The following is a 26,397-nucleotide window of genomic DNA, read 5'->3' as shown; positions in this document are numbered from 1 at the left end:
GCCCACCAGGCTTTTCTGTCCATGGGATTTCTCAGGCACGAATACTGGAGTGGGTTGTCATTTCCTTCCCCAGGAGATCTTCCCGACCCGGGGATGGAGCCTGCATCCCCTGCATTGGCAGGTGGATTCTTCATCACCGAGCCAGCAGGGAAGTCCCCGTGCCTACACTGGGTGGTAAAGGTTAAGTTGCTAAGTCATGTCCGACTCTTGTGACCCCACAGACTGTAGCCTACAAGTCCTCTCTGTCCATGAGATAAGACAAAGTAGAGGCAAATAGTAAGCACAGTTTCTTTTCTGTTACTCATGGCATAAAATCCTTCCCAGTTGGAAAAGCTGTTCTGGTCCAATACTGCTATGACTATATGCAAGTAAGTCTAACTAATTCTGGATGGAGCTAGAGTGTCCATTTGACCGTTGAGTAATGATGTATTCTCCAAGGTAGGCTTTAATCAGTAAAAAGGGGGAAGATGGACCGCCATCTGCCTCTATTTTGTCTTACTGCTCAATCGTTCTGAACCCAAGCTGGAAAGAGGAGAATGTACTAACTATATTGCCATTAGTTACTTTCTCCATTTTTCCACATCATCTTAAGACCCTTGTAGGCCTCAAATATTATCTCTAGATCATTCTCTCTTTTTTAAACTATTCAACTTTCAAAATACTGCTGTAGATGGTTTATTAGTTGACTACACACATACAAGTTTGTTAAGTAAAATGAACGTACTGTATTTTTTGGTGACAACATAATAAAAAAGTATACCCTGACATAGAAAATCCAGCCAGTCATCAGTTTTTTTAAATAAAGTTTTTTTGGAACACAGTCAGACCTATTCCTTTACATGTTCTATGTAGTTGCCTGGATGCTGTAACAGTGGAGTTGAGTAACAAGTGAACGACTATGACCTGCAAAGCTGAAAATATTTACTATCTGATTCCACAGAAGTTTGTCGACACTTACTGTATATGTGCTTCAAGATTGCCTTCACTGTGCCAGACACAGCACTAGAACAGAAGTATGTGTCTTAAATCACTTCATATTCTGCCAGGGAACTAGATATTTTTTTAGCAACTAATTACAAAGAAGTGGGAGGTGCTTAGTAACAGCGGAAGGAGAGCTTGGAGAGCATAAGGGAAAGAGTGACTCTCTGTAGGATGATAGGTGTAGGATGGGTGGGGACTCATGGGCCGTGTCTGGAAAGACTGCCTGTGGCCCACAGGAGAAGCATGTTAGACTTTATTCAGTAGGAAGTGGAACATCACTGAGGAATTTGAATCAGAAGAGCAACATAATCAATTCACTTTTGAAGAAGACAACTATTTATTGAGAGAAGAATCATCTAAAGTCGCTAATATATCTGGGCACTCTCATATATGAGGGCAATCTGGAGGCTAGCAGATTAAATTGGGAAGTGTTGCAATAGACTAAATTCTTGACCTAGGCCAAGCCAAGCCCCAAATAACTTTTAGGTAAGTCTATATATTGGCAAATAAGTACATACCAGAATTCATATGGCATACAGCATAGAGTTCATAAAGGAAACTAAAGCCAGACATTAATTATATGTACACATTTATACTTAAGAGTGTAAGTTATACTTACACTACCTTTACATGAAGATAAAGGTAGTATTGAAACCATTTATCTCAGATTGGGACTTGAACCCACATGGCTGGGACTCAAACCTGGCCAAAACCCAGTTTGGGACTCTAATCCACGTGGTTGGGGGACGAAAACCCAACCAAAACCTGGTTTCAGGACCTAATGAACGCAGGTACTGATGTCTCATTGCAGAAAGAATTCAGTGAGAAACAAAATGGAAGGTAGGAAGTGGATTTATTTAGAGAGAAACACCCTCCACAGACTAAGTGTGAGCGATCGCAGAGGGTGAGTGCAGCAGCCCGGAAATGCGGCGTTGATAGCTTTTAGGGGCTGGGTAATTTCAAGGACTAATGAGTAGCAGGATTATTCTATTTTGGGGGAGGGGTAGAGATTTCCAGGAGTTGGGCCGTGGCCCACTTTTTGTCTTTTGGCCAATTCCAGTTGACCTTGAAACTGTCAGAGTGCCTCTGGGTGTGTCATTTAGCTTGCTGAGTGAGGATCAAGGTTTAGTCTGAAGTTGACTTGTCTGTCATCTGGGACCCATTTGATTCTTATCGGTTTATGTTGTGTCCCTGGGCTATGTTCTTCTTTCAAAAGTTGAGCCCTGATCCCTTCCCTCCTGTTTCAGTATTAGTTACCTTCCTAGAAGTAAACTACCCCCATCCCCACCTAGCTTAGACTATAAGACTTTCTCACTGATAAGAGAAAAGAGAGGCCTGATAGGTTTAGGCCAAGACCAAAAATCCTGATTATATTTCAGGATTATAAAGATAATATTAGTTGAAATCTGTCCAGGTAATTCTATGTCTTTTGTCTATTATTAGTTTAGAAACGGGAATGTGAGGCACTTTGGGAATTCTGCTGTGTGGCTCGCGGGAAAGTGTCCCTACTGTAGAGAAGACATATCTAGGGGAGGAAACAGGTTTTGTTAAATTTGCAGCATCTGAGTGTGATGCCTGGAACTGTGGCAACCATCTCATGATTGTGAGGAATTAAGCTGGCCTGTTGAAATAGCAGAGCCCCAGGACAGAAAGAGCTGGGTTGATAATGTGGCTAACTCAGTCTGGAGCTGATGTACCATTGGAACGTCATGCTATTTTAGATAGTAAATGTCATTATTACTTAAGCTAGTTTCGGTTGGGTGTTCTGTTCATATCACGGAGAGCAGTCTAATGTAGGCACTTAATGTAGGCTCTCAGAGAGAAAGATACAAGAGACTTTTATCTGTCATAAGTAAAAGCATTCATGTGTGTATATGTGTATGTTCTGTGTTGTTTCTAAAGCAGTGCTTTTCAAATTTTAATGTACCTATGAAACACCAGGGAATATTACTTAAATGCAAATTCAATAGGTAAGCCTGAAATACTGCATTTCTAAGAAGCTCCTAGGATTTGTCTACAGTGCTGTAATAGGGTTCACACCTTTGAGTAAATGTAGATCACAGCTATACTTCATTAAAGGTTAAATAGATGGAAAACTTCCAAGTGACTAATAGAATTTTTAAAGGGAGAGCCATGAATCAGAATGAGGTACAACAGTGACTGCTAATTCAAATAGATTCGTCCAATGTGCGTGAGTGCCTACTATGCTAAGTCGCTTCAGTCCTGTCCAACTCTTTGTGACCCTATGGACTGTAGCCCACCAAGCTCCTCTGTTCATAGTATTTTTCAGGCAAGAATAGTGGAGTGGGCTGCCATTTCCTTCTCCAGGGGATCTTCCCAACCAGAGATCGAATCTGCATCTCTTGTATCTCCTGCATTGGCAGGCAGGTTCTTTACCACCAGCACCATGGGAGATTAGTCCAATAATATTACTTATTAATTTCAGAAAAGGAAAGGGCTATATAGGTGGTGAAACCAGGACAAGATTTTAGAGGCTACCTCTACAGAGAAAAGGGAAATAGTAGAACGTGTCTTTCTTATTTGTAGCAGGTGCTCAGACAAAGCACAAACCCATGATACTAGCAGGGCTTTCAGATGAATTTTATAGGCCTTTTGCCTGAAAATACTGTGGTACTCCCCGCCGCCCCCCTTCACTACCATAAGCAATCTAAACTACCACCACCAAAATAATCTGTAAAATAAGTGTAAGGAAGCCCAAATTTTTATTCTCCCCCCATCATTACTACTTTGACATGTTTCTTTTTTTGGGGGGAGGAGGGAGTAATAGGTGTATTGCTCTTCTTAAATTTTGAAAGGAGTATATTTGCTTGACTGGTACCCTACATATATACATGGGGATGTCAATAAGGTCACTTGGACCAAGATTTATGGATGGGGAAGCACAGAGTAATGTCAATTCAATTATTTTTTTTAACGTGAAATGTTCTCAACAATGACAAAAAATAAATGATTTAGAGCTTAGAGAATGAGAAAATTTCTTTATAGGGACTATTTTAGTGCTTCTGGGAAAAAATAATGACTCCTAGCAGTATGGTGGATAATCTATGACTTATTTTGAGTAATAGTTTGAGTTAGTTTGAAATTAACTATTGAGAGCATTAAACTATGTGTATATGAAGACTGCAACTGGAAGTGGCTCTTGTGATTAAAATATAAAGATTCACTTAAAGTACAAAGAAATCATTTACAGTAGTCATATCTTTAGTTCCATTATTTAAAGGCAAATAATGGTATCTTTAGCCTAAATCCAGGTATTATTAAGAAAACAAAAGCAAAACTAGCTAGTTCTGAGTTGAAGACAGTACTCATAAAGAGCGGACTTACTGGAGGGATTCCAAGAAGGAGAAACTGTAAATCCTAGAATGATGATGATTATAAGTAGACTCTGATATTAAGCTGAGGAAGTCTCTATCTGCTTTCCCCTTTTTCCATGAGGTCCTTAGATCAATAGCAGCTTGAATCTTTGTTTATAAAAACAAGATATTTAAACATAAAAAGTAGGAAAGAATTTCTCTGCATAAGCATATTTCTTGAAAAATCTAATCTCTCATGTTTCATCAGTAACATATACATATCTTTTCTTACCCACCTCGAATGTCATATTGCTGTAAACAATTATTTGTGGGACTTCCCTGGTGATCTAGTGGTTAAGAATCTGTGATTCATATCTAGGGTTACTGAAGTCTCACAAGCTGTGAGCAAAATGATAATAATAATTTTTTTTTTTTAAAGCAAGTATTTGCAATGTTATTTGCAAAAGTTAAAAAAAAAGAGACTTCATGAAACTTATTTAGAAAAAATAAGATCAACTTGAGTTGAGACGGTAAATCCAGGGATTAAAAGTTTTTTTTAGCTTTGTTCACTTCCTTTCAGATTTGGGCTTTACCATTGAGGAGCTGTATGACTTTGATAGTGTTACTTAAAGTCTTTAAATTAAGTGTTTTCATCTGTTAAAAAACCAGGAATGATGATACTACTGTAAGTACTAAGTTAAAGGCAATGACATAGGTAGTGTTTAACACAGTGCCTAGCACTTGTAAATTCTTTTATTCATTCCATAAACTGGTTTTAGAAAACCTTCATGAGACAAATACTGTGCTGGATGTTTGGGTATATGGGCTTGAACAAAACACATATGCCTCTTACCCTCAAAGAACTTAAGAGTCTTAATAGAGAAAGCATCTGGTTAGAAGGTAAACCAACATAATATACAAGCACAGACTTTCAATGAAATATCCACTTGGGGAATGTGAGACACATAAAAATATCAGTTCAATTCAATTCAGTTGCTCAGTCATGTCTCACTCTTTGTGACCGCATGGACTGCAGCACACCAGGCCTCCCTGTCCATCACCAACTCCCAGAGTTTACTCAAACTCATTTCCATTGAGTCGATGCCATCCAACCATCTTATCCTCTGTTTTCCCCCACTCTTCCCCCCTTCAATCTTTCCCAGCATGAGGGTCTTTTCCAATGAGTCAGCTCTTCGAATGAAGTGGCCACAGTATTGGAGTTTCAGCTTCAAAATCAGTTCTTCAAATGACCATTCAGGACTGATTTCCTTTAGGACAGACTGGTTATGATTAATAGGTGAATAGGCTTGTTTATTTCTCAGTCTTTATTTATAAACATTTATTTATTATAGACTCAACATTAAAAAAACTAAGATCATGGCAACTGATCCTATCACTTCATGGCAAATAGACAGGGAAAATGTGGAAACAGTGTCAGATTTCATTTTCTTGGGCTCCAAAATCAATGCGGACAGTGACTGTAGCCATGAAATTAAAAAACGCTTGTTCTTTGGAAGAATAGCTATGACAAACCTAGATAGTATATTAAAAAGCAGAGACATCACTTTTCCAACAAAGGTCTGTATAGTCAAAGCTACGGTTTTTCCAGTAGTCATGTATGGATGTGAGAGTTGGACCATAAAGAAGGCTGAGCACTGAAGAACTGACACTTTCCAATCGTGGTGCTCGAGAAGACTCTTGATAGTCCCTTGGGCAGCAAGGAGATCAAACCAGTCAATCCTAAAGGAAATCAACCCTGAATATTCATTGGAAGGACTGATGCTGAAGCTGAAGCTCTAATACTTTGGCCACCTGATGTGAAGAACTGACTCATTGGAAAAGACCCTGATGCTGGGAAAGATTAAAGGCAGGAGAAGGGGAGGACAGAGGATAAGATGGTTGAATGGCATCACTGACTGGATGGACATGAGTTTGAGCAAGCTCAGGAAGATAGTGATGGACAGAGAAGCCTGGTGTGCTGTAGTTCATGGGGCTGAAAAAAGTTGGACATGACTTAGTGACTGAACATCAACAAATTCATTATACAACAACCTTGAGAATATCGAAGGAATAACTTTGTTGGTGGTCTTCCAAGGTGCGAAGTGGTAAAGAATTCACGTGCCAATGCAGGAGATGCAGGTTCAGTTCCTGGGTGAAGAAGACCCCCTGGAGGAGGAAATGGCAACCCACTCCAGTATTCTTTTCTGGGAAATCCCATGCACAGAGAAGTCCGGTGAGCTATAGTCCATGGGGTTGCAAAAGAGTCAGATGCAACAGAGTGACTGAGGACACATGCATGTAAATTTGTTGGTAGAACTGGAAAACTAAGTGATTATTAGTGTGTTTTGGATATTAATTCTTAGATATTAATTGACATCTGGATGAAAACATTCCAAAACTTTCAGCCAAAGGGCTCTATTTTATTTGGGAAGATTTTTGGGAGATTCCTGTAAGAGAAACTCATTGCAAAGAAGTTAGAGGAAGTCTTAAGAAAAGTGTTTTAAAAGAAGGTAAAAAGGATATTATAAAGAGCTAAAAGGAGAGAAAACATTTATTAAGCCAATATACCAGACATTTTCACTCTTTATCTCATTTATTTCTCCCAATGGCCCTGTATTAAGGGTACTATTATATCCATTTTAGAAATAATACAGTCTAAACCTCAAGTAGCTTTTTAAACAGATCACACTTACTAACTGGCAGAGCAAAAAAGGAGAAGTCCATGCTTCTATTAGCTTTTGGCTGCCTTTAGCTCAGTGCAAGAGGTAAAGGAGGGAACAACACATTTGTTGGAAAGAATGAATGAATAAATGTACTTCAGCTCTGCTCTTTACGTGTCCCTGCATAATGCAATTAATTTTCTGAGTCTGTCTTCATTTTTTAAAGTTAATTATTTAAAACATTTATTTAGTTTTGACTGCACTAGGTCTTTGTTGCTGCACAGGCTTTCTCGAGTTATGGCGAGTGGGGGCCACTTTCTAGTTCTGGTGGGCAGGCTTTTCATGGCGGTAGCTTCTCCTGTTGCTCTTGGTGGGCTCTAGGCATGCGGATTCAGTAATGTAATGCAGGGGCTTAGCTGCTTCGAGGCATGTGGGATTTTCTCAGACCAGGGATTGAACGAACCTGTGTCCTCTGCATTAGCAGGTAAATTCTTAACCACTGGACCCATAGGGAAACCCTCTTCATTTGTTAAAGGAAGATAACAAGACTTCCTTCACAGAATTGAGGTAAGGAGCAAATAAGGTGCTACGATAGGGAAAAGCAAAATATACAATATTAAATGTTAGATAGTGTCAGCTACAAATGGGCACTTGCCATGGGTGTTTGTTATCTAACACTTACAAGGATTAAATCATGTGTTGCTGCAGCTGCTGACCTTTAACGGTCCCTGAAGGAGTTCAGGGTGGAGAGGAAAACGGAGGCACTCTGTCTGTGCTCGGGGAAGCACTGGCAGGACAGATTTCAGATAGTTAGATATTCTAAGGAGTTGGTTTATGAGCCCAATTCTTATACTTCCTCATATCTAGAAGAGCACCAAAATCCTTCATGGTAACAACTGTTTCTCAGGACTAGCAGAAGCTAAATGAGACTAACAGAAACGGTCTACCCAAAGTATATGTTTGATTGCATGCGCTCCGCCTTTACCAAAATCACATATATATTGTCCCTTCCCCTTACCTCTTTGGAACAGTTTCTCAGAGCAATATGAGGTGCTGTCTCCTGGGCTGCAATACTCATTTTGCCCCAAACAAAACTTAACGTGAAATCCTCACATTGTGCATTTTTTAAGTTGACAGTAGCGTGATACAAGTAACAAATTGATATGCATAATTTGTGTGTACAAATGAAAACAGCTGGAGAAGGGCATGGCAACCCACTCTAGTAGTCTTGCTTGGAGAATTCCACGGACAGAGGAGCCTGGTGGGCTCCACGGGTCACAAAGAGTCGGACACGACTTTTCACTTTTGTGCATTGGAGAAGGAAATGGCAACCCACTCCAGTGTTCTTGCCTGGAGAATCCCAGGGACAGAGAAGCCTGGTGGGCTGCCGTCTATGGGGACGCACAGAGTCGGACACGACTGAAGCGACTTAGCAGCAGCAGCAGCATACATAACTTCCAAGCACCAGACCCTAAGAGAAATGATACTGCATAGAAAATTTGGAAAAATAAGCAAGAAATTTATACACACACACACACACATTTATATATATATTATGGGGTGGTTAGTTTTTTTTTATATACCCACTGCTTTATCTCTTTATTTATTTATGGCTGCACTGAGTCTTCCGTGCTGCACACAGGCTTTCTCTGGTTGCAGAGAATGGGGGCTACTCTATAGTTTTGACGTGCAGGCTTCTCATGCTATGGCTTCTCTAGTTATAGAGCACAGGCTCTAGGCTGCAGGTTTTGAACTTGTGGCTAGCAGGCTCTAGAGGTGTGGGACTCAGTTGCTCCTTGGCATATGGAAAGTTCCCTGACCAGGGACTGAACCCATGTCCCCTGCCTTGGCAGATGGGTTCCTATCCACTGCACCACCAGGGAAGTCTCCAAGAAATCGATATATTTATCTGAAACGGGATATGGGCGGTTAGCGACAGGGTAAAGAAATTTCACATTTGTAACCTTTGCATTTCCCTTTTTAATTTTGAACCATGTATTACTGCATTGCTATTCAAAGAAATAGACTTTAAACTTTATAAATATATTATATAGAAATGCAACATTTCTATATGTAATATGTAACATTTCTATATGTTATTAACAGAGAATAACCACAGTACTTTTCACTGCCTTTTTTTCAATTACTAAATTATGAAAATTAAGCCACTTCATTTTCAACATGATAATATCTTTTTAACAGAATTTGTGGCCCCAGGGCAAGTTTGTTGTTGTTGAGAATGAAACAGTCTTACCATTATTTTGAAGTGCTTCCCTGATGGTTCAGAGGTAAAGAATCTGCTTGCATTGCAGACGATGGGGGGGGGGGGGCGGGGTGGGGTGGGGGAGGGGGAGATGCTGGTTCTATCCCTGGGAGGTAAGATCCCCTGGAGAAGGAAATGGCAACTAGTTCCAGTATTCTTGCTGGGACAATCCCAGGGACAGAGGAGCCTGGCGGGCTATGTAGTTTATGGGGTCGCAAAGTGGGAGATGCGACTGAGAAGGCACGCATTTTGAAAGACTAATTTCCTCGATGGTAGGTTAAATTGAGTGGAATGAGTTATTTTCTAAGAATAACACTAAGTGCAGGTAGGGCAGCCGTTTTATTCCTGAGTTCATAGAGAAATGGAGAGAAAAGTGAACGAAGAGTTAGTGGTTAACTCTGACCTTGCTATGGGGTACCATTAGTCGTGCACCGCTACGGCTCCTGAGAGCTTTGGCGGTCTTCCAAAGCGCGTGTACTAGATAGGGTCCTGAATTTTTCCTGATCTGCCATGACCAGTCCACGGTGGGATTAGGACTTTCCTTGGTTCCCAGACACTGGAAAGATGACAGTATCCCTCTCTCTTTATGCAATTAAAAACAGAAATTCACTTAAGAAATTAAAAGTTAAATTAGGGTGAATGAAAGGCCTTCCTTCTAGACTTTCTGAAATAAAAGTGCAGAATAAATTCATCAAAGCTGAACTTTTTTCCTGCATTTTCTTTTCTTTCCAATATGTTAACCTTAAGCAAAAGTCTGTTCCACCATCCAGAACTCGCAGGCTCAAAAGCCGGAACCACGCGGCTCCCATAAGTGGCCAGCCCTAACCCACCACCAATCTCCTTCGCCCCACCCATCTGGCACTTAGCCCCGCCTACTTCACGTGTCGCCGTGACGTCAGCACGCCGTCGCAGAAGCCTGGCATCAAATGAGCGCAGGTGGCTGCGGTCCTTCGTCGGGCTCTCGAATGCGCAGGCGCTGTCGTTCCGGGAGCTCTGAAGACCTGGCGGAGCCCGGCGCGGATGGAGGCCTCAGGGCGGCGGGGGCGGAGCGCGCCGCGAGCGGGGGGCATGTCCGCGGCGGGCGCCGTCTAGAGGAAGGCCGAGCAGCCACCACCACGCTTTCAGTCGCGGCGAGACGCAAGCGAGCCAGACTGAGGGCCGCGGCGGCGATGCAGCGACGGCGGCGCCCACCGCCGCCGGCCTCTCAGCTGCCGGAGGGCTGCGGGGGAGGCGGCGGCGGCCGTGGGGGAGGCGGCGGGAGCGAGGAGGTGGAAGTGCAGTTCTCCGCCGGGCGTTTGGGCTCCGCCGCGGCAGTTTCGGCGCCGGCGGCCGCGCGCAGCACGGAGGAAGAGGAGGAGAGGCTCGAGCGCGAGCACTTCTGGAAGATCATAAATGCCTTCCGCTACTACGGGTAAGGAGCCCGTGGCGGACCCCGGCTCAGCCCGTCGGGGCGCCAGCCGCTTGCGGCGGACCCGCCGGACGCCACGCCTCCGGGGCGTCGGAACCGGGCCGCCTGAGCTGACCTCCGGGCCCCCGAGTCATCTCGCACCACCTTAGCCCCTCCCGGCCCAGCACACCCGCGTGTCTGCCGCGCCGTCTGCTGCTCAGCCTCTTGTCTTCTGACCTCAGGATCAGATTATCCCTCTTGCCTTCCATCCCTCGTTAAAGGTTTGGCTTTGAGGCCCGTGGGGATGACCGGAAAAGTGCTGTAAGAATTTCAGATAGAAGATGTTGATGGTAAAATCGTCCAGTGCTGGGCATGATTTGTTTGTGTTGTCGATGTCCTCCAAACTGAACAGACGGAGAGCCCAAGTTCACCTACACGTGGGATGCTGTAGGACATTTTTCCCCAAACTGTTGCCAGTCCTTGTTGAGGGCAGCATTAAGATCCCCCGGCCCTCCCCGCCCCAGCACCCCCTCCCTCGCCCCCCGGCGCTGTGAGCGCACAGGCACTTTTGTGGTCCCCTACCCCCACCCCCCATTTGGCGCGGTGAACGCACAGGCACTTTTGTGGTGAGCCAGTGAATGATGCCACTCGGTGTCTTTAACTGGTGGGTGAAATTAAGGTCGCAGATAGTCCGGATGTTCTAAAATTTGCAAATTTTTAGGGAGGGAAATGAGAAAACACTGTAGGAGCCGCCTTTATGATTTTTTCTGCAAATATGTATCGAATTCTCACTGGATTGGGCATCGTGGTAGGATTTTTAAACTTCCTAACTTGCACTTTCTTATAAATAAATCTTCAAGTAGCTTAGTCACAAACTTGTAATTACAATATCTGAAAGGGACTTGAAACAACTGGGTTTTCAGGTAAAGAAAGCACTTTTATTCGTATGAGGGATGAGTCCACCGACTACTGTGTTCTGAGTCTGCATTTGGAATCAGATAGATGTGACCTCCTACTCAAGTAAAACTGTTCCCTTAGATGGGCTCCTGCTGTGCTTTATGCAAATTTTTTAATATTGCTTGACTGACCTCCTCAAGGGCAGGGACTGATCCTTATTTATTTTTGTGTCACCAGTGCCTGGCGTTTTGTTGGAACTCTATTTTTAACGGGACGAGTAGTAGCAAAGAAGTACATTTGTCATTCCCAGATAGTTTGTCAAGTTTGTAACTGATGGTTAGTTTGTTACTATTATGGATTTCAAAACTTGCTTAATAAAAGCTTTTTTAGACTCTGGTTATATTTGTGGCATGAATTTTTGAGGTTGAAAGATCTTGATGAAATAATTTACTAATTAAACCCAGGCATATGAACCATGGACCACATTACTTACGGAGCTCTGAAGGGAATTAGTAGTACGGGGATTTTATTAGTATCAACAGAGGGAGAAAGGCAGACAACCAGAGAATTGAATTTGTTGTAAGTATTATGTCTGGAAGAACCACACAGGGAGAGGAAGAAGCTGACATTAGGTAGCTCAAAGTGGTAGGTACAGAAAAGTCTGGTATATTTTAATGTTGAAAAATGTAGAAAGAATATTGGGAAATGTCCTGGGACTGTAGTAGACACAGCTGAAATGTGTTTGTATATTAGGCGTAATATGTATTAGGACTACTTAAAATTGATATTTATGATTAAGTATCAGCTGGGCCTTTATGTGGGGGAGGGCAAGGGATTTTGATCTGAAACTAGGACCCAAGTGTGATAATATAGAAAAGGACAGTGTGTGTGTGTGTTCAGGTGCTTGTGATACTGTTTCCTACACTCTTCTCCCTCTTCTGTAGTAGTTCAGTGTGAGATCGAGGAAAATTTCATTTTTTACAACAATCCTTTTTATTTGTATGTACTCAAAGAAAAAAATGGAAATCCCTTATACTAAAAATAGTATACAGTTAAACATATGTTTAGAATTATGGAAAGGATTGTGTTGCAGAAAACACTTTCCAACATTTTATAATTTTATAGACCTATTCTGCCCAATATAATAGCTACTAATCACATCTGGCTGAATTTAAGCTTAAATTAATTAAAATGTAGTAAGATTTACAGTTCGTCTTTTCAGTCTAGGTAGCCATTTTTCAGGTGCTCAGTAGCCACATGTGGCTATTGTCTCTGTCTTGGACAGTGCAGATGTAAGCCTTTCCATCATTGTAGTAAGTTCTTAGGGACAGTCCTATTCTAGAGTGTTAGCAGGTACATCCAGATATTGGAGAACTGGGTTGTACTGCTCACTGTCTTTTCGTCAGGACATAGGAGATTTAGATAAAGGTCGTGAGGCAAGAAATGTCTTTTGATTAATATTTTCTCTTTCCAGTGGCTTTCAATTTTGTACTTCCTACAGATTTTGCTTAGATGACATAGTCTCACTAAGGTAAAATGATTATAGCATTGTACTGAATAGCAAAAAATGTTAGCCTTAAGTTACCACTTTTGTTATAAATGGAGATACCGACTGATATAGGATATGCTACATTTGAAATATCAAAGGTCTCGTCAGAAATGTCCTACTTTTAGAAATAGCAGTTAGGTGGGATCTTAAACACTGAGATGCAGAGCTCATGGGGGAGGAAATGGCAGCCCACTCCAGTATCCTTGCCTGGAGAATCCCAGGGACGGCGGAGCTTGGCGGGCTGCCGTCTATGGGATCGCACAGAGTCGGCCACGACTGATGCGACTTTAGCAGCAGCAGCAGTAGCAGAGCTCATTTTTACAGGTGAGGGGATAGGCATGTAAAGAAGTAAGCAACTTGCACAGGGTTGTCCAACCAAATTGTGGTAGAGTCTGGCCTGAAATCTAAAAGCATTAACTAAAAATTTACCCTGTATTAGTAAGCAGTGATGCTAGTAAGACAGTTTCAACTTTGGGTATTTAATAAATATTTAAAATGGGTTGAGACACTCTGCTGAATAGATGTTTCCCTGTTTGAAATTCTAGAACAGTTCAACAGGAGTGGAGGAATGGGTCTGTGACTCTTGGCCAGATCTATCATTGGACCCACTCTTATAAAAGGTGACTGAGTCAGAGTTGGGGTCACTGCCTTGTAGAGGGAGCTTGAGGTAGGGATACACTTGAGGAAATACAGCCACTGACCCTACTTTCTCCTCTGAGGTACCCAAGGATGTGGCCTCTTAATGCTGACTCAGTTCAGAACCAAGGAGAGTCTGAAGGTTGTAAAACATTCCTTTAAAACAGGGTTGGCAAACTTTTCTTAAAGAGCCAGGCAATGAATATTTTAAACTCTGAGAGCTAGGTGGTCTTTGTTAAAGCTGTAGGCCTGTGTGCTTGTGTGAAAGCAACCGCAGGTAGGATGTGAAGGAATGAGCATAGCTGTGTTCCAGTAGAACTCTTGACAAAAGCAGGCAAGTAGCCAGGAGGTCATAACTTATCTGCCGCTGTCTTAAGCACATCGGTGATGTAAGCATTTACAGAAGAGCCAGTTAAATTAGCCCCAGTTAAAAAATCCCACAGACAGAGGAGCCTGGCAGGCTACAGTCTATGCGGGTCACAAAAAGTCAGGCACGACTGAGTGACTTAACATGCTTGCATGCACAAAAGGATTCTAGTCATCTTGATCGTGTGAGCTGTGAGTAGAAGCATTTTAGGATAACTCGTTAGTTTCTGACTTGGTGGATGTATGGTGTACCATTGATCAACAGCAGCCATTTAGGAAGAAGTACACATTTCTTTGGTGGGACATGTGCTAAGTTCAGGGTGGGAATGTTGAGTTTTGAGGTGTGCTCAGAGGGAGGTTGAAGGGCATCCAGGGCCCAGGAATTCAAGGAAGGAGTTACTATGAGACTCCTTAACCTGTTGACAGTAAATTATAAATGGTTGCAGCTCTGCTGTTTGCTGACTTTAAGTAGTTCCTTGGTGTCATACTCTACTGATAGCATTGTCAATTGATACAGTTTTTCTGAAAATCAGTTTGTATCAAGAACTTTACACATTCTTACCTTTTCTGATGTGGTAATTCTTTTGGGAATTTGTGGTAATTTTTTTCCCTCTAGAATATAGGTAGATTTTGAATACAAAAAGTACATTGTGTAGTCAAGTAAAAGTATCTAGATGCCCAATATTTGGGAAATAGCTAAGTAAATTTTCGTTGTGTAAGATGGGATGATGAGCAGTCCTTTTAGTCGTTTGTCATATTGTTTGAGAACTTTTTTCTGCCCTGGGAAAATTATTTTGATAAGGATGAAGAATTTCAAGTGTTTCTAAAACTTTTAATATCCATGTGAGTCATTTGATGATCTTGTTAAAAGGCAGATTACATTTCAGTAGGTCTCACATGGGACGGTGATTCTCCACTTCCCCAACCACTTCCAAGTAACATGCTGCATTTTTGACTAGAAAGGTATTAGGTTACTTTGTCTTAAACCACAGCAATAAAGCAGAAATATGCCAAAGAGTTAGAAGTGCTTACCTCTAGAAGAGGAATTATTAAGAACTTACCCCCCACTGAGTACTTTTACTGCTCTGTATTTTTCATATTTTCACTATGTATACATTAATTTTATAAATTAGATATACCTCCTATATTTGAACTCTATGTTTTAGGCACTGGGCTAAGTGTGTAGTATGCATTATTTTGTTATCATTTTGGTGAAGTGTGTTAGGTAGGCAGAGGGATATACTGGTATTTGCCTCATGGAGTTTTATAGTGATTTGGTTTAGTGCCTGACACTTACTAAATCTCAATTAGTCATAGCTTCTATCATTATCATCATTGTTATATATTCCTTGTTTATGGGTATGAGGCAGTTTAGGCACAGAGAAAGGAAGTAACTTGCCAAGAGTCACATAGCAAATAGGTAGCATAACCTGGATTTCAGTCCAGATCTGTTGGGACTCCAGAGGTCACTATTAGACTGTCTCCAGGGGTTATTAAAAAAAAGAAAAAGCAGCAACAATTGGTGCAACCACTGCCAACTCCAGTTTACATTATCCCTAACCACCCTCAGAATACCACCACACACAGTCTTCTAAAAATGTGACCAGGTTTTTGCATAAGTTTTGTCAAGGGTTTCTTCAGAATCTCCTTAGATGGGACTGTTCAGAGATTAGACACTGATTTGACATAAGAAGATAAAAATGAGAATTATCTGGATGACTAGAGGGATTCACACAACCAAATGAAAAAGAATATTTTTCATTTCCATTTAGTACTGAGTAAATGCCATGAACGTTTAAAAGAAACACATCATGCATTTATGTATTTGTTTATTTGTATATGTAAAATGTAAAGAATGATGTAGTGAACATCTATCACCCAGTTTAAAAAAAGAACAATATCTTATCATTTTCCCCTCAAAGGACATTTTTCTGAATTTTCATTTCCTTGCTTTCCTTGTAGTTTTTCTACGTATGTTCAGTCCCTACAATATATTGCTTATTTTTATATAAGATGAAATTTGTACATTATGTATTTTTCTGCAACTTGCTTTTTTCCAACAAATATTTTGTTCCTGAGTTTTATCCATTTTATTGTGTGTAGCTGTATTTATTGATTGTATTCTGTTGTACAACTATATTGTATTTTCTTTGTTCAGTCTATTGGAGATGGACTTTCTGGGTTGTTTCCAGATTTTTTTCTTGTTATTTCTTGCAGTGCTGTGATGAGACTTATTCATGTGTCATGTGCCCATTTGCAAGAGTTTCTTATTTTGTGTCTAAGGTGTGTATGATAGTTAGGTCATAGGGAGTGCATATTTTTACTAGGTAATGCTAAATTTTCTGAAGTGGTTGTACTAATTTATGCACCCACCATCAATCAGAATATAAATATTCTATCTTCCAAATTTTTACCAATATTTCATATAGTCGTTTAAATTTTGCCCATCTGTCTGACTGATGTAAAATGATATTTCATTGTGAGTGTAATATTTAACTTAGAAATGATGTTCTTTTTAGGTTTTATAAATTGGTTGTCTTCAGATGACCTTTAGAGTTATCTGGAAACTGTTGTGAATGTTGTTGTATAAAAAGCTATAGAATTTCAGTTTTTCATTTGTTTACTACTTTTGTGGCATGTAAGATCATTTACAATATTTTTTAAAAGTTCAACTTGGTTGACTCAATAATTTTAAAACACAGTTTGTGTGTATTCTGATTTTAGAGCAGCATTCTGCTACTTGATGGATAAATCTAAAGCATTCAGCTGTTTTGCTGAAAACCTTTATTGGAAATTGAAATCATAAAAATAAACTTATTGTGCATTAATCCTCTTTATGTTTGCTTTTTTCCTCCCTTCTAATTGATGCAGATGTTTTAAACTATTGGTCTTTTGTTTAGTTGCTTACAGAGTTTGTAATACGATGTCAACATAGAAAACTTCATAAGTCAATATCCTTTAAAAAACTGAAAGGTTGTAAATGGCTGGACAGTATACACTTTAGGGAAATAATCTGTACAGGAAGACAACCTTAAAATATTTTAAGATTGGCCTCTGGTGAGAATTCTTTTGCCAATTAAAAAAACACCTTTTATGTTTTAGCACCAGTATGCATGAGCGAGTGCACCGAACAGAAAGACAGTTTCGATCACTCCCAGCTAATCAACAGAAACTACTTCCTCAGTTTCTTCTTCACTTGGACAAGATCCGGAAATGTGTTGATCATAATCAAGAAATACTACTGACCATTGTGAATGATTGCATACATATGTTTGAAAATAAAGAATATGGAGAAGATGTATGTGAAATTTTGTTCTCTTTGTTTTTATTTTAGGATTTAATCTCTATATTTTGAGATCTTTCTGGATTTCGTTTCTGTAATTTTGCACAGCTCATTTGCTCTACTGGGAGAATATTTTCACTTATTATGTTCAGTCCCTTTTATTAGGCTTGATAGCACAGTATACCAGAAACTGGATTTGTTGGCAGATTTCTCCCCCCCCCCCCAACATACTAAGATAATTGTTGGCATTTTGATACACTTTTCACGTAGTGTTCTATCACAGCATGTGGAGTTGGTGACTTACATTTTTTATAAACAATTTTACTAGCTATGTAAAATTAATCCACCTTGATATTTTCAGGATCTTATATCTATTGATATTCATCTTTTACTTTAAAGAAATTAATTTTTACTTATAACTCTCCAGGGACTGGCAGAAATAGGAGCTCAAGTCCTTTTTGTACCCACAGGGTAGATGCATTTGGGCCACTTGAGCCTGTCCATGCTGTCCCATGAGTGACCTGAAGGAACTTTCTTCCTTCTCTTATAGTTTGGTCTCCATAGCAGTCCAGTTCCGATCCTCTCCTGAGTACAGGCTGCTTAGTCAGATGGTGGCTTCATGATTAATGGGTCACAATTTACTGAGGGTACAAGTGAGACCACCTTTTCATTTAGGATCTCAAGCTGCACTTGAACTCAGGTTGAGTTGAGAGGCTAGTGATTTACCCTCTAAACCATCTATAAGGGATCTTTATAGCGTGATTATTTAACTGTAACCATATGCAAGAGTGATTACTTTCTGAAAAACTAATTGATCTCTGTTTTTTAAACAGGGGAATGGAAAGATTATGCCAGCATCTACGTTTGACATGGATAAGTTAAAATCCACATTGAAACAGTTTGTGAGAGACTGGAGTGAAACTGGGAAAGCAGAAAGGGATGCCTGCTACCAACCAATCATTAAAGAAATTTTAAAAAATTTTCCAAAAGAGAAATGGTAAATAGTATCTTGCTTTTAACCAATTTCTTTAAGCTATGTAAGCACTGACTTTCTCTGAGAGAAATTTCACAGGCTTGATTCATTTTTACAATTGTTGTGCCTGTATTTTTTCATGTGTTGGTATGTGCTGTTATATGTGCTGTTCTTGGGTGCTTCATCTGTGTGAGATTGCAGTTAATGTTTTGAATAATTATTGTCTTAGCACTATGGGAAATTATCTAGAAATTAAATAATGGTTAGATGGAATGTTCGTTATCAATGATGTCTATCCTTTTATAATTTACTTTATGGCAGAGTGAAAAGCTCTAAACTATTTTAATTTTTCTCTTTATGGCATATGTGTATGCAAATGAGCGATCTATAGCTCAGAGAAGAGATTCTTAACTTCTTTATGCCATGAAAACTTTGAACAGTCTGAAGCCCATATTTTCTTTTTCAGTAAAACATTTCTAAATGAGTAAAGTGACATACATAGGATTGCAAAGAAACCAGTTATTTTGCAATATGGTTATCAAAATGCTTAAGCAAGCTTGTGATATAACCTGCTTTTTTATCATATATCACATTAACTAAGTCTTAAAAGGAGATTTTAATAGATTTTGAAAATACCTGAATACTATATGTTATTTTGAGAATCTCAACAGCTAATATGAAGTGAAAATATATATAATTTCTGTTGGTGATAAAATCACGGGTACTTCTAAAGCTACCATTGTTTGTTGGCTGCATTCACAGTTGATAGAAACATATCAGTTAAAGGCTAATGAAATTAAAATATAATTTTTTTTTCACCCGCTTGTAGGTGTAGTGAATTCTTTCCATAGACCTCTTTGGTCCATGGATCCCAGGTTAGGAACCTGACTCAGAGGTTATCTGTTTAAAGAGAACCAATGGATGGAGTTCAGTCTAGGATCTTTGAGGAAAGAAGGCCTCCTTTTCCTCATCTTCCCCTCTTTGTTGATTGACATCTTTAAGTTTAGATGTATCTGTTCAGAAATTTTAATACATATGCGTATGTCCCTTCTCTTTTTTGAAAACATTTTATTTTGAAATAAGTTCAAAGTTACCCAAGTTGTATGAATTGTATAGAGAGCTCCCGTGTATTTTTCACCTAAATTCACCAGTTCTTAGCATTTTACATTTGCTTTTTTGTTTCCTTTTCCTACTTCCCTTCTTTCTTCCCTCTTTTATGTGTTTTATCCACGGCAGTACATATACACAATTATTTTAAACTATTTGAGACGTCAGTTTGTATTATATCATGTTTTTTACTGCTTATTATTTGAGCTTTTTCTTAAGAACAATGATATTCTCTTACATAAACCCAGTGTAGTCACCAGATTGAGGAAATTTAAATTTGAATACTGTCTTCTTATCATGGTCTATATTTAAACTTCACAAATTACCCTGATAATGTCCTCTGTGATACTTATTTTTCTCTTCAGTCTAGGATCCAGTCAAGGATGTTAGGTTTAATTCTGAGGTCTTAGTCTTTAATCTGGAAGAGTTCCTTGGTCTTGTTTTTGTTAACTTTCATGACATTGACATTTTTGAAGAATATGAGGAAGTAATTTTATAGAATATTCTTCAGTTTGACATTGTCTTAGGTTTCTTCATGGTTAGGTCTAGATTGTGTGTCCTCTCTCAAAATAATACAGAGTTGATGTTGTATCCTTTTCACGATATTACGTTCAGAGATATGCAATGTCTATTAGTCCCTCATTGATTTTAATCAAGATGTTATTTGGTTCTTCCCACTATTTAGTTACTGTTTCTCTTCTGCAACTAATAAGCAGTTGTTGAAGAGATACTTTGAGACCATGCAGTTAGTATCCTGCTCCTTTGCAAATCCTCTCCCTCCTAAAATTGTCATCCATTGAATCTTGCATGAAGTAACCTTGTTATGATGTTTGTGGAATGGTGATTTTCTAACTCTACAGTTACCAGCATCCTGTTAATATTCTTATCTATCTATTACAGGGATGACTCATGGTTCCTATTTATTCAGTAGGTTATAATCCACTACCATTTTTTAAATTTTCTTCTTTAAATTTCCTCAGATTTGGCCAGTAGGATCCCAGTTGGTTGGTGCCTGTGTCCTTTTGGCATGGCATGCTTCAATTAGTTTTTGGAGCACTTCCTTACTTTCTGGAATAATATAAAGACTTTTCAGTTCAATCTTGTATCTTCCCTGCTTAAGTCCTGGAGTGGGTATTTTCCCAAGGATCTGGTTCCTTTTAATGTAGAATGGAGTGTAGAGACCAAGATCTGGCACTAGGCATGTCATTGTCCCTAAGATGTCATTGCTTACTTAAACACACACCCCAAACACAAGAGATCATGAGTTCATATTGGTACTTTCAATTCTAATCCAACCCTGTTGGATTCCTCCTGTAGCTTCCCCCATTCTCTCTGTCTCTCAGTCTCTTCCACAGTGAAAAACCTGGCTTCTGACATCAGTATATTTGCTTACTCACTCAGTCCTACAATACTTGGGCTTCCCTGGTAGCTCAGGTGGTAAAGAATCTGCCTGTAATGTGGGAGACCTGGGTTTAATCCCTGGGTTGGGAAGAAGATCCCTTGGAGAAGGGACTGACTACCTGCCCCAGTATTATTGCCTGGAGAAGTCCATGGACAGAGGAGCCTGGCAGGCTACAGTCTGGGGGGTCGCAAAGAGTCGGACACTCCTGAGCAACTAACACTTTCTTTTTGTACAATACACACAAAAGTTTCAGAATTGTTACCTCCATATTATAGGAAAAATAAAACTACCAAAAGGAGTTCAGGATTTGCCAGGAAATATTCTCCCCTCTAAGGGTTTTTAATAGAAATATTCTTCACTGTTTACTCAAATTAGCTCCCTTTCAGCCTTCTCACCTTAGGTGTGGTTATATTTTTTATGTGAAATCTAGTATATTTAGGTTTACTTTTGTTTGCTTTTAGTTTTAGGATTGTGTGTCCCTGCCTCCTCCCCCATTCCTGTTGGTTTTTTAATATTTTGATTTGTGGACTATCATCTTGACAAAACTATATAAAAAAAGTGATATTCAGGAAAAATGTCATTCATTCCTCTGTCTTTTCTTTACCCCACTCTACCGCGTAGGAAATCAGTATTATTGATTTTTCATTTATCCTTCTTCTTTGTGTTTTCTGTCTTTTTTATGGAGGTAAGTAGGTATTTTTTTCCCCCTCTCTAGGTATCCCCTTTTGTCATACACAAACCACAGCATAATATATATTTTATTTTGCACTTTGGTTTTTTTTCAGTTAATGATACATCCTAAATTAGCTGTATATCAGTTCATGGAGATCTTAGTCGATCCTTTTTTTTTTTTTAACAGTTTCAGACTACTTCGATCTCCTATACTTGGTTATTTAAGTAAAGAAGTTGGCAGTATTTTGCAATTATAATGCTACAGTTAATAACCTTGTGCATGTTTATTTTTGGATTGCTGGAGATGTATCTTTAGGGTAAATTCTTAGATGTGAGATTGCTGCATCTGAAAGGTAGATGTATATTGGTGCAGCAAAATACCATAAATTTAATTGCTTAAAACAGCACACATTTATACTATATAGTTTCTGTGTGGGTAGGGATCTGGGCATGGTGTCACTCTGTGTAGGATCTTACAAGGCTATAAACAAGATATCTGCTGGACTTTGTTCTCATCCAGAGACTTGACTGTAGAAGCATAGACTTGCAAGCTCATGCAGATTGTTGGCAGAATTTGTTTCATGGTGGTTATAGGCCCTGGCTTCTTGCTGACTTGAGGGCTAGAAGCCTATCTCAGCTCCTGAAGGTCCCTCACACTCCCTTGGGGGCCTTCACAATTGCTTCTTGGACTTCCTCAAGCTAGCAAGAAAGTCTCTAGAGTAATCTGGCTCTGTTACATTATAAGACTTCATTGAGTGTTTTATAATGTAACACAATCACAGGAGTGACATGTATTGGCATTGCTCAGTTGGTAAAGAATCTGCCTGCAGTGCAGGAGACCTGGGTTCGATTCCTGGTTTGGGAAGATTCCCCTAGAGAAGGAAATGGCAACCCACTCCAGTATTCTTGCCTGGAGAATTCAATGGACAGGAACCTGGCAGGCCACCGTCCCTAGGGTTGCAAAGAGTTGCAAAGAGTCAAGACAGGACTGAGCAACAACACTTTCACTTTTTTCATATGTAAGTATTTATTTCTGGACTCTGTTCTATTCCATTGGTCTATATGTCCTTATGCCAGTACCATACTTATTTTAATTTCTATAACTTTGCAAGTTTTGAAGTCAAGAAGTATGATTTGTACATTTTATTCTTTTTCACGATTATTTTAGTTCTTTGGGGCTCTTTGCAATTTTATATGAATTTCAGAATCAGTTTCTCTATTTCTCTGAAAGAGGCTGTTGGAATATCGCCAGGGATTGTGTTGAATATGTAGATTGTTTCTGGTGGTATTGATATCTTACTAGTGAGTAAAGTTTCCCAGGTGGTACTAGTGGTAAAGAACCCACCTGCCAATGTAGGAGACGTAAAAGGTGTAGGCTTGATCCCTGGGTGGGAAGACCCCTGGAGAAGCACATAGCAACCCACTCCTTTATTCCTGCCTGGAGAATCCTATGGACAGAGGAGCCTGGTGGGTTATAGTCCACAGGGTTGCAAAGAGTTGGACACACCTGAAGTGATTTAACACTAGCACTAATTCATGAATATAGCATGTCTTTCCATTTATTTAGGTATTCTTTAATATATTTTCAGCCTTGTTTTTTAAGTTTCAGTATACAAGTTTTCAGTGTAGCATCTCCTTGGTTAGATTTAATTCTAAGTTTTTCATTCTTTTTCATGTTATATAAATGGAACTGTTTTCTTCATTTCCTCTTCTGACTGTTCTTTGCCGATGGACAGAAACAGAACTGATTTTTTTTAAATGTGTTTATTTTTATGTGTTGCAACTTTGCTTAATTTGTTTACTGGCTCTAGTAGCTTTCTTGTTGATTCTTTGGGATTTCCTACATAAAAGATCATCTTGTTTGTGAATAAAGGTAGTTTTTGCCTCTTCCTTTCCCATTTAAATATCTCTGGAAGTACATCCTTATCTAGTTTCTGGTCTTAAAGGGAAAGCTTTCAGTCTTTCACTTTTGAGTGTAATTTTAACTCTAGGTTTTTTATGAATACCCTTTTTTGATATTGAGAAATTTTCCCTCTTTTCTATTTCCTGAGAGTTTTTGTCATGAAAGGATGTTGGCATTTGTCAAATGCCTTTTCTATGTCAAATGAAGTGATCATTTTTTTTCTTTTTCCTATTAATAATTTTCTTTTATTCTTTAAGGCTACCTTTGTTTACTCTAATAAGTGCTACAAGTTATTTTGTTAATTTTTATCAGTGGTCCTACATTAAATATTCTACAACTGTTAAAATCATAATCTAGTCTCATATTTCCTTATTTTTCGTAGTTTTTATAAATAAATGTTTTCAGTTTAGGTAACTTTTATAAATATTGCTGCTTTCAAAAATCTTAAAGATTCTAGTTGGTATACTCTATGTACTATCTATAAAATAATAGATCATATATTTTATTAGCCTTTGTGAACATAAAGTCCAAGTATTTCTCAGTATTCAAAATATCTTTGTTTATGAAAAGTAGATTGTGAGATAAGACTCTTTACAGTTGGAATATACCAAAGTTTGGGTATTTTGGGAAGGCTGAATGCCAAATGCATATGTCAGCATAATTTCTAGCACTTTAAATATGATTTCATTCATACTTAGTGATCACTGAATCATGTATATTACCATAGTATCCTGTCAGCATAACAATGTTAGCTATGGTAAAAGGGGATCTCACAGTTAAAGGCACTTAATGAACTAGCACAAGTATTATTTTACTGTTCTTTACCTGTTGGTAGTAGTATTTTTATTACTGTTGACAGATAAAATGTAGACTGGTGAGAAAAGAATGAATTAACTTTAATGTTCTAACAGGTTATTTTAATATAAAAGAATAATTTAAAAATGTTTTAAATAGATATTTTACAGGATTCAAAATTTCAAAGGTTTCAAAGGATATAAAGTCTCCTCCCCAGTTACCCATTTCCCTTCTCTGATAGTAATCAATATTATAAAAGTAGGCAGGGATGTATGAATTTTAAATCAAGTGCATCAAAATATCAAACTTTTTTTTTTGTCATTCTGGTACCCAATGGAAAATTTACATATTTCTTCCTCTGTCATTTGTTTTGCTTGTTTAATTTAGGTTGGTTTCCTTAGAGCACATAAGATGAGTTTTTCAAAAATCCTTAAATATAAGCTTAACAAAACATAGCAAAGTCTTTATCCATATTAAAGTCATAACTTTGCCACAAAAGGTAAACTCTTAAGTCCTGAAAAAGGGACATGATTGTAGCGCTTCAGAATTCAGGTAAATTCTGGTCAAGTTTGGGTCTCAGATAAAATTTTTAGGATCCTGTTTGTGCCACAGCAAACACCTGTGAATTTGCTATTGTTATACTCAGGCTGAATATCAGTAATGTTTATGTCAGCTAGCCTTTTGATTGTGTTCTTTTCTTTTTGAAATTTCAATAAAGGCCTTTTCTAACAGATCTGTTTGCAAAACATAATATACTTAAATATGCATAAATTAAATATTCTTGTGGTCATTAAAATACTTTTTTCCTATGTAAGCATATTTGTCTTATCAGTTTGTCCAATTTGTTCCTGTTGAGAATTTTTAAATGTCTAAGTTTACAAGTATAAGCAGCTTTGAAGCTGACAGACTGACATGTGTATTGGGGCCTGTTTGTAAATTAATGAAATGCTTTTTTAGTTATGCTGAACGCCAGATACCTCAGTTATTATTATTTCAGAAATTTAGTGCTATGAGTTTATAGTTGCTAAGGAAAGAGAGATTCTTAGGTTCAAGTCCTGTTTGAAATGGGAAATCACAACCATGTAGAATCATATTCTTTTATGAATCCTGAAAACTACTGGATTGTAGTTTTTAGATCTTAGTTTCATTAACCCAGTCTATTTTAGAAGAATTTGAAGTGTTATTTTGTTTGTGGGTGGTAAATCTATTGTGTCTTTGCCTCTCAGAATATGTCTAACCCTTCAAGAAGACTTTTAAAATCCTTTGAAGATGGCTTTTTCCACTTAGATTAAAATAAAGAATGTAAGTTATAAAAGAATTATTTTCAGCTGAAAGAAACCATTTTATAAGAGCAAATGAAGATTGCCAAGTAATGCAAAGGTAGTTTAGAGGCTGAAAATAGTCTCTTTAATATTTTAAGAGATAGTAAGATAAAATAAATATGATAATTAATAATATCTCTTTAATCCAGAAAGCTGAGAGACAAATAAATATTTCAGATTTCTTTCTGATCAAGATCCCAAGTGCCTACAGTCCAGGATTTCAAGTACTTAAAAATCTTGAAAAATTTTTTTCAAGTATTAAAAAAAAAAGTGGAAAAACAATTCAAGACAATAACCTAGTAGAAAAATAGTGTAAATAGTAAACAGAAAAAGAAATATAACATGCTTAATCTCATAGGAAAATGCAAATATAAAAACCATACTAAGATGCCATTTTAATCTACTGCAAGAATTTGAAAATTATATAACTTACTGAAGGTATGAGGAAACATGTTGCGGGTGGAAAAATAAATTAGTAAAATTAGTAAAATTTAATGAAGGGCAATTTGGTAACATTGAACAAAATTCAGTTTTGATCCTTGCAATTCAGTTTGGGGAAAGCTTTCTACAGATAAACTCCTGCATATGGAAATTATTTATGCCAAAGATATTAGCTTTAATGTTATATAACAAGATATTGGAAGCAATCTAAATGTCCTTAATTAGCATTATTATTTTGATGCATTATTTTATAGTATTAAATGGACTACTTAGTCATAAAACAGATTAAGAAAGCTCTGTGTACTGATTGGGAAAGAAGTTCAAGGTGTATTAAATCAGGAATTGGTAAGCTTTTTCTTAAAGGGCCAGCTAGAAAATATTTTAGGCTTTGTAGGCATTGTGGTCTCTGGCTACTGACTATTTAGCTGTTGTCATGAGAATTTTGC

General features: G+C 38.5%; 1 protein-coding gene across 1 annotated transcript in view; it reads left to right on the top strand.

Annotated features, from left to right (window-relative positions):
* Positions 1-10,387: 10,387 nt before the first annotated feature.
* CARNMT1 (carnosine N-methyltransferase 1) overlaps positions 10,388-26,397 on the top strand; it is a 41,155-nt gene continuing 25,145 nt past the window's right edge. Inside the window, exons 1-3 of the mRNA XM_065908438.1 lie at positions 10,388-10,629; positions 17,156-17,351; positions 18,170-18,333. Coding sequence (XP_065764510.1) covers positions 10,388-10,629; positions 17,156-17,351; positions 18,170-18,333 — 602 coding nt within the window. The remainder of the gene's footprint in view (positions 10,630-17,155; positions 17,352-18,169; positions 18,334-26,397) is intronic.

Source organism: Muntiacus reevesi, chromosome 17, assembly GCF_963930625.1.
Source record: "Muntiacus reevesi chromosome 17, mMunRee1.1, whole genome shotgun sequence".
NCBI lineage: Eukaryota > Metazoa > Chordata > Mammalia > Artiodactyla > Cervidae > Muntiacus > Muntiacus reevesi.
This window is presented reverse-complemented; position numbering and strand designations above follow the sequence as displayed.